This window comes from Helobdella robusta (assembly GCF_000326865.2).
Source record: "Helobdella robusta unplaced genomic scaffold HELROscaffold_328, whole genome shotgun sequence".
Lineage (NCBI taxonomy): Eukaryota > Metazoa > Annelida > Clitellata > Rhynchobdellida > Glossiphoniidae > Helobdella > Helobdella robusta.
Genome location: NW_008704616.1, coordinates 1 through 9,551, shown reverse-complemented (window position 1 = coordinate 9,551; position 9,551 = coordinate 1). Strand labels below are relative to the sequence as shown.

At 33.3% G+C, this 9,551-nt stretch overlaps 1 protein-coding gene across 1 annotated transcript; it reads right to left on the bottom strand.

Annotated features, from left to right (window-relative positions):
- Positions 1 to 2,234: 2,234 nt before the first annotated feature.
- Positions 2,235 to 4,724, bottom strand: HELRODRAFT_92624 (hypothetical protein; the record flags this gene model as incomplete). The annotated part of the gene is made up of 5 exons (XM_009022669.1): positions 2,235 to 2,480; positions 2,577 to 2,652; positions 2,955 to 3,067; positions 4,251 to 4,394; positions 4,521 to 4,724. 5 exons carry the CDS (start codon positions 4,722 to 4,724, stop codon positions 2,235 to 2,237), a joined length of 783 nt encoding a protein of 260 aa, XP_009020917.1.
- Positions 4,725 to 9,551: the final 4,827 nt, after the last annotated feature.

Below are 9,551 nucleotides of genomic sequence, written 5' to 3'. Positions count from 1 at the left end.
TTATTTATTGTTGTTGTTCATATGTAATTATTCGTACATCATTACAATCAATGTATTAGTTGTACCAGTGTGTGTTTCTGTTTAGACAAGTACCCACTTTGCTGTATTTGTACAACTGTATGCGTGTGTGTGTGTTGTGTGAGTGAGTTTGTATGTGTGTGTGTGGATTCCAAAAATATCTACCTAACTGATAGCTACAGCCATTCCTTTAAAAACTCAAATAAATTGAACAAAAAATAATAACAAGTGAGCGAGATAGCTCAGTTGGTATGTACGCCATGTATTTATGATAGAAATCGTTCTTTGGCACCTGGTTCGAGTCCTGTCAGCGCTAAGGTAATAGGTTATCAAACGCTATTTGTCTTTAGATGGTGCATTGTCGTGAGAGGTGAAATTTTATTTCCAAACTGCCAAGTTTAAAAGAAATCGAATTTTTTACTTCCCAAACTATAATTTACAGTTTGCAATACCTACATTTTGTATATTTTATTTAATACAATTTAATACAATTGCATGTATATATATATATATATATATATTTATATATATATATGCATTGTATTAAACCATATAGCCATCTACAAACAAAATTTTAATAAATCAATACAAGTTATTATACACACATGAATCACACATGCACCCATATATGTGATACACACACCTAAGCATACATGTTTAAATATTTAAAATTATTATATATATATATATATATATATATATATATGTGTGTGTGTGTGTGTGTGTGTGTGTGTGTGTGTGTGTATGCGTGTGTGCGTGTGTGTATTACGAAGGAATTAAAAACATACCTGTTTCGAAGATTGATTTAAATTGTGAATGGTGTGTTGTATGCTGCTGCTTTCAATCCTCTTGCATGTGGCTTCACGACGTTGGAACATTTATACCTATATTTATGCTATGCTTATTTTAGCCTATGTGTACAAATTGTAGTGTGAGTGAGTGTTATGTGCGATTAGATGTGCTTTTTTGTATTGAATGTGTTTTGAATTTTATGACATGAATGTGAAAGCGAAGGTTTGATTGCTAGAGCAAGGCTGGGCGTGTGGGAATGGTAAGAATTGAAATATAGTAAAAATTGAAATATGGTAAGAATTGAAATATGTATGTTTAGGTGTGTGTATTGTATATATGAGTGTATGTGTGTATCATGTGTGTCTAATAATTTGTATTGATTTAGTTAGCCGCACGATTCTGAACTGACTGTAGCTTCTGAACAAACTGCTGCAATAGTCCAAACGCGAACGGATAAATGCACGCATCATCATCTTAAGAGTATTTTTGTCTTGAGATTTCTGTATCAATTTCAACATGTGCAATTGGAAAGTACAGACTCTCATCAGTGATTTTATGTGATAATCGAACGTTAACTTAGAATCAATGCTAACACCCAGACTTGAGGCATTTGAACAGAATTCCACTTTGACATAATCTATATTTAGTAAGGAGATATTAATTCTTGAGAGCTGTTGCCAGGCTCCTACTGGCAATAGCTTTGTTCTACTCTGATTAAGTTTTAATCTCCATTTATTGACCTTTACCAGACAACGTGTCAATTTCACAGCTAACAATTATCTATACATCATCATCAGCAAAGGCAGGCCCTGTGAATCCAAAATACTTGATAACATCCAAGATCTCATGTGTGTATGACAGGAACAACGGTGGCCCCAACAACGACCCTCGAGGGACACCAAACTTTAAATTCTTAATTTTAGACCAGGCTTTGTTATAAAAAATCTGCCCAGTTCGATTTGAAAAGTATGATTCGAAGATGGTTAAGATATCTTAAAAAATAAAGAGCTGACGAATGTATTAAATAATTTAATAAAAAGCAAACCGTTTAAAAATAAAATACCATGTTGAAACCACATACAAAATAAGACTTCGAACCAATAGAAAATAAGCTAAAATGTATATCACATTTTTATTCTTATACACGTGTTCTGTACAATGCAATGTGATAGATCAAAATGTAACATTTGGGAATAGAAGGTTGAGGTCTGTTCTATACTTTTCGAATAAAACAGAGCCACACCTGGAAATAATATGTTTTTCAAATTATTATTTGTTCAATCATTCACTTGTTCATTCAATCATTCATTCATTTTTTCATTCATTCATCAATTTAATCATTCATCCAGCTATTCCATCATTCAAATTAAAGACAAATATTTAAATCAACACCTCGAAGGAAGACAAGCACAACAAATAAACCATCAGCACACAGAAACAAACCTGTAAATGTCTGGATAAAGCCAATACTTTTTCGTTCCGGCACTTAAAATATGAGGTAGGTGGATGATGAAGTCATTTGGGGCCACCCAGAATTCAAACCCGAGACCGTGGAGTAGGCGGGCGTATGCGATCTTATCGCCCATTCTTTCCATTAAGTCCTCGTTGAAACGGGCCCACAACCATTTCGGTGCCACCACGTACGGTTCGAACGCGTCTTTGAATACTGCCTGGTTAGGTGATAGAGTGAATGAATGAATGAACAGAAAAAATGAATAAAATTGTTTATTTAAAATTGATATAATTTTTTAAAATAGAAGTTATACTCGATACGGTTCAGTCGCAGTAAGCCATCTACTGTAATTTGTAGGCTGATGTCCTAGTTTCCAGCCAGATTTAACGCTGATGAATGAACGAATGACTGAATGACTAAATGAATGAATAGATGAATGAATAGATGAATGAATGAATGAATGAATGAATGAATGAATGAATGAATGAATGAATGAATGAATGAATGAATGGAAAAACTCAAAAGCGAACGAACGAATGAATGAAAGATGAATGAGCGAACAAACGAACAACAAATTGATTAGTTTATTAAATGAATGAAATGAATGAATGAATGAATGAGTGAATGAATGAGTGAATGAATGAATGAGTGAGTGAATGAATGAGTAAGTGAATGATCAAACTACACTAACCCAATTCCGTTAACTGAACCTTTTTCGATTAATTTGAGAAGTTCGCCTTTATTCTTTGGGAACAATTTTTCATCCAAATATATTTCAGACTTGAAAGCAGGTAGCAAGAATATCTAATAAAAATATAATTGAGCGGTTTATTCGATCATTCATGCACTCGTTCATCCACTCATTCATTTATCCACTTAATCATTTATACATGGCAATAGTAATCTTTCTCTTCTTTTTGCTCTTGACTTTTACTCTGCCTTTGGTACTGTTGATCCTGATCATACTATTCTCTTCATAAGGCTGCTAAATCTTTCTTTTAATATTACTGATTCTTGTCTATCTTGGCTTTCTTCTTATTTTTTAATCGTTTTCCTTCTGTTGTTCTCAATAATTCTATTTCTAACTCCTCTACTTTAACTTTCGGTGTACCTCAGAGTTCTATCCTTAGCTCCCTTATATTTATGCTCTGTACTTCTGAAATACCTCGTATTATTAATATTTTTTTTCACTAGTCAACCATATGCTGATGATTCTTAGAGTTATACTTTTTTCCCTCCATCTTATCACAATAGTCTGACTCTGTGTCTTAAACTTAATCCTTTAAAATGTGAATTCGTTTTAATAAATCTAAACGCTCTACTATTCCTCCTATTATCTTACCCAATTCTGAAACTCTTGATATTTCTCACAAGTTTCGTAGTCTAGGCTTTATCTTTGATTCTAGTATGTCTCTTTCTTCTCAGACTAATAGTGTTGCTTGAAGTTCTTACTTTCATCTACGTAGTATAAAAAAAACTTTTGCCTTTTCTTGACGATCCTACTTTTCTCCTTCTTGTTACTTCGTTAGTCTTATCTAGAATTGATTATTGTAACTCGCTCTACTATAGCCTTCCTTATTCTACACATAATTGATATATTAATTGAACCTGAACGCGCCGGTTTACAATCGTCTTCTTGTTCTCACTTCTTCTTAACTCGTGTTAAACACTCTTTTGCTAAATCGGCATTTACTTTTTCTGGCCCTTTTCTCTGGAACTCTCTACCTCCTTCTCTGACTACTTCTCAATTACTTTAGAAGTTCAGAGCGGATCTCAAGACCTATCTGTTTGCAAAATTCATTGAGGAGCCTTGTTGAACATCGCGGAAACCACGCTTTATAAACTAATTGGTTGATTGATTTGTTCATTCATTCATTCATTAAATTATCCATTCATTCATTGATGTATTAATTCATCTAATGGAGATGTGCATTAATAGAAACAACACAACCGTGTTATAAATATAGTAGAATCGAACCTTTTTAACCGAATTTCCATTCGATTTGATCATGTTCTGAAGACTTCGGTATGCTCCTTTGTTTGGTATCAAATCGATATCGATATAGAAGTTGTAATCGGCGAAACTGTTGTTGAGCAGCACATTCCTCATGTAGTTGATCGGGTTGTGACCCTGAAGGTGAGTAGGTATTGTAATTCGGCATAAAAATATGTACCGGATAATAATCGACCGACAGCTAAGATGAATGTCGGGACATTTTTACAAATCACCACCAACACCATCACCATCTTAACTAACGTCTCTTTTATAGACCAAATGGACATCCAACCTCCTAACAATATCTTTCCGGCTCAAAATGGCAGATGACCTTATTATGAAATCTAGGTTATGGTAGGCATCATGTTCACTGACGTACAACAGAATGCCAAGGGGTCCAGGCCATTCCTCAACGAACCTCTCCAGCGAGGACAGCCTATCCAAGGTCGACACAGATAGCGCCATAATGCTTGGCGACTATATGGGTGGATTAATTATGTGTGAATTGATGAATGGGTAGATGAATTGATAGATGAATGAATGAATGAACGAGCAAAAGAGTTATTCACTAAATTGAGAACTACATTAACCTCGTCCTTGACATTGACAAAGTCAGCGACGTAGTTATCAACGAGGTGACCATAGTAGTGCAAGTGAGTTCTCCTCTTAGCATAGGCGAGACTCAGGAAAATTTCGCAACCAAATAAGTTTGTATTATTTGGCTTAGGTGGAAGTGGCGCTGACAGCCACAACGAAGATGGCGATGATGAGGAAGAAGATGGCGATGATGAGGAAGAAGATGGCGATGAGGAGGAAGAAGATGGCGATGAAGAACTCAATAACAATGATGGTGGCGAGGCTGATTTGTCGTCCTTATTATCAGGATCATTCTCTATGACGTCATCGTAACATTCATCATCGTCATCCTCCTCATCATTATGATAATCTAAAGTTTTGAAACATTTAACGTAGGAGGCCGCTGATGTCCGGCAAATCATCGGATCTGGGTCCGATTTGGTAGCTGGGGTCGAACCTGCTCCCACCACATTCTTATCACCATTTTTAGTACCATAATTAGTTCTGGGTTTGGGCCGAACTCTTGCTATTGGTGCCGATATGGTCTCAGACGATAAAATTTGATCTAACTTAACCTTCGCTAGCTGTAAGATCTTGATATCAGTGCTCTTCAGTTTCTCGTTGTTGATTATTAAGATATCTTTGCTGCTGATGTGGCGCGCGTGAGTGCTGCAGCGATTTTTGCCCGAAAATGTTTCAGTTCCGATCGGAGAAAGTGAACATGGCAACAAAATGGAACTGGGGCCACCCAATTCAGATGGTGACTGTGACAACGACGACGACGATGAAGGATTTAGTCTGTCCGCTAGAATAAGTGCCACTTTTAAACATTGGTAGTTCTTAGTTGACTGCATCTGAATGTGTGTGTGTGTGTGCGTGTGTGTGTGCGTGTGTAAATAAACTGATTATATCTGTGCATATTTGCATGTTATTTACATGTTATTTTTTGGTTGACAAGCAGTAAGAAACCAGTAGGATATATTAAAATTAATTATATTACTACTGCTACTTCTACAACAACTACTATTACTATTACCGCAATTACTACTACAACTACTACTATTACCGATATACGGAAAAACATTAGCGCAAAAAAAAACCTTTTTACAATCGTCATGATCATCTTCATCATATGTGCATTTCAAGTTAGGATTTTCCAGGAGACCCACTTCCGCTTTCGCCAGCCAATCAAAAACGTCCGTCAAGAATACGAATTCCGGCCTAATGTAGATGACCTTTGGGAATTTTCAAAGTTATTTTTAGGCTTGTTACATTTTCTTTCATTCAGTCTTTCGTCTAATTTAGTTTTACCCATTCGTTTATACGCTTTTTCATTACTTACTATATTAATTAATGCAATAATCAATCAATCAATTAATTAATTCCTTTTTTCACTCATTTGTTCATTCACTCATTTGCTCATTCATTTATTTCTCCATTCATCTATCTATCTACTCATTCACTCACTTTCTCATTCAGTCACTCACTCATTCATTCATTCCATATTCACCTTGGATGCATTTTTAATCTTTTGGCAAAGGTGCGCTACATAATTCAGGTAAAACTCCGATGATGATGATGAAGAAGATGATGATTGTGGTGATGATGATGATGTTTTCGATGATGATGATAATGATCGTGATGACGACGACGATGATGACAACTTCTTTAAGTGGTTCTCGTTCATCTCATGCACCTCATAACGCACTGTTAAGGACGGATGAATTTTTGAAAAACAATTTTACAAAGTATGACTACTACCACAACCACCACCACTACTACTACTACTAAAACTACTACTACTACTACTACTACTACTACTACTACTACTACTACTACTACTACTACTACTACTACTATGATAATAATAACAATAATAATAATAATAACAGAAATAAAAATGAATGTGCACTTAACAGTCGGCAGAGTTCCAAGTCTTCAACAGGTTTAACACTATCTTCTTCAACAAATTCACTGATGACGACGACGACGATGAGGATGATGAGGATGACGATGATGATGATGATGAACCGATAATTACGACATGCACGTATAAAGAACAGGAATGTCCGCTCAACAAGCCTTTTATAGAATGGACCAACATCCTAATCTGCTGTCTTGCTGATGATGATGAAGTGATGAAGATGAAGATGCGGATGATGAAGACGATGATGTCGTAATCGGGATTATTATCCGAGTTGAATTCTAGTAGGAATTATAAAAAACAACATTTGAGAAAAATTCCTAAAATTAAAAATGCAAACAGACAGACAGATAAACAGGCAGAGAGACATACAGACAGTTAAGCTGGCAGACAGACAGACAGGCAGACAGATAGATAGACCTGCAGATAAACAAACAAACAAATACACACACAAATTATTATTATTAAAATAATATAAAACTAACGCCACAGATTGCTGCATGCTCTTTAGTATTTACATACTTTATCACTACTGTCTTCTCCCGGTTTAATAGTACTACAACTGAATGGATGGATGGATGAACGAATGAATGAACGAACGAACGAACAAACGAATGGATGATAGATTTGATGATGGATAACTGAATAAATAAATGAAATCATCGTCATCGTCACTATCATCATTATCATCATCATCACCAACACAACATCATCATCATAACTCAACTGACCGCTAACTATAAAGCTGACCATGACAAACTTTAAAATCACCCTTAGACGCATTTTTATGAAAACACAAAAAATTATAAAAGTGATGATGATAATGATGACGACGACGATTGGTGTTATGATGATGATGATGACGATATGGTCGGTTGTGATGACGATGTTGTTGTTGACGATGTTGATGTTGTTGTTGTTGTTGTTGACGATGTTGTTTTTGTTGACGATGTGTTGATGTTGTTGTTGACGATGTTGTTGTTGTTGTGATAAAAATGTTGTTGTTATTGAAGAGAATGTTGTTGTTGTTGTTGATGATGACGACCGTGACAACGACTATATTGATAATAATTGAGTTGGAAATATGTTAATATTTTTTATTTATTTATCCATTATTATCATTATTATTTATTATTATTATTATTTTATTCCATATTTATTAAGCATATAATTTTTTATTGATGCTAAGATAATTTATTAATGAGAGGTCGTACTCTAATGAATTGAATTAATTTCCTCATTAACGCAAAAACAAAAAAGTCTCTTTCTCCCTTTCTCTCTCTCTCTTTCTCTCTCTCTCTCTCTCTCTCTCTCTGTCTTTCTCTCTTTCTATATATGTATATATATTTCTATATATATATATATATTTCTATATATATACACACATATATGTATATAAATATATATACTCACACATATATATGTTGGAAGGAGACCATATTTTATACAGTATTGATAGAATTCATACAATACTGCTTACATATATGTTATATATATATATATATATATATTTACAATATTCTATAAATTCTACCAAATGTTTGGCGTTAATATGTTTGTACTTCGTTTTTTCTCATTAAAGTTTTAAAAAAACTTTAAAAATTATGGTCTATTACCAACAGATATATATATATATATATATATATATATATATATATTATAACAAGCAATTTATCAGGGACTAAATATATTCAAATGATTCCACAAAAAGTTAAAAAAAAATTCAGTGTGATATATTCTTAGGTCTAAATTTCCTAGCCATGTTTTATTTACATAATATTATTCAATGGTTTTGCCATATTTTACATATTGTATATTTATTTGGGGTTTTGGTACAAAGTCAAATATCCATATTTTAAACGTTTGTCAAAATTTTTTACTTCCTATACAGTTCGGTTTAACTAAATCTGATCACATTGGTTATTTTTAAAAGTCATCAAAAATTTTGAAAATTTATCAATTAGGTACACATTCTATTTACTTCATTTTTTTTTTTTATAAATTATTTAAATTAAATTACTATCCCTCATTAAACCATCAGTTCAATCATTTATTAAATCACCGTCCATAGTTTTAAGAAATGACCCGGATTTTTACTTACCGAAACCTCGCACAAATTTCATAATTAATTCAGTCGCCTATGGGATTTACCAATGCATGTTAACAATTTATTTTATTATTTTTTATTTTTTAAAAAATTAAATTATTTTTCATCGTTTAATAATGTTAGAAATTGCTCTGGTCAAACCGTGTATTTTATTTTTATTTTGATATTTTGTTTATTAGAAGTTATTTTACTTTTCTTTTCTCCTAGTAATTTATTATTGTGATATTTTGCTGAATAAAAGGTTGTTTTAATTCAAGTTTTTCAATATATATATGTATAGTTCACTATTTCTAGAGAGCCCATTAAATTTTTAAAATTTATCAAAAGCGATTTTAAAATGCAAGAACAAAACAATGTTAGTAAATGGTTCTCTCTCTCTCTCTCTCTCTCTCTCTCCATCTCTCTTCCTCCCTCTCTCTCTCTCTCTCTCTCTCTCTCTGTATATATATATATATATACATATATATATATCTGTGTGTGTGAGTGCGTGCGTGCGTGTGTGTGTGTGTCTGTATAAATCTATTGAGGAACGCTTAAGAAGGATTCAAACAATGATTATACAGGCTAATACTTTTGGTAAGTCATGCGTGAAATGGCTTGTTACAATTATTATTATTTTAGTTATTTATTATTATGGTTATTTTTAATAATATTATTGTTATTATTATTATTAGCGTTATTTATT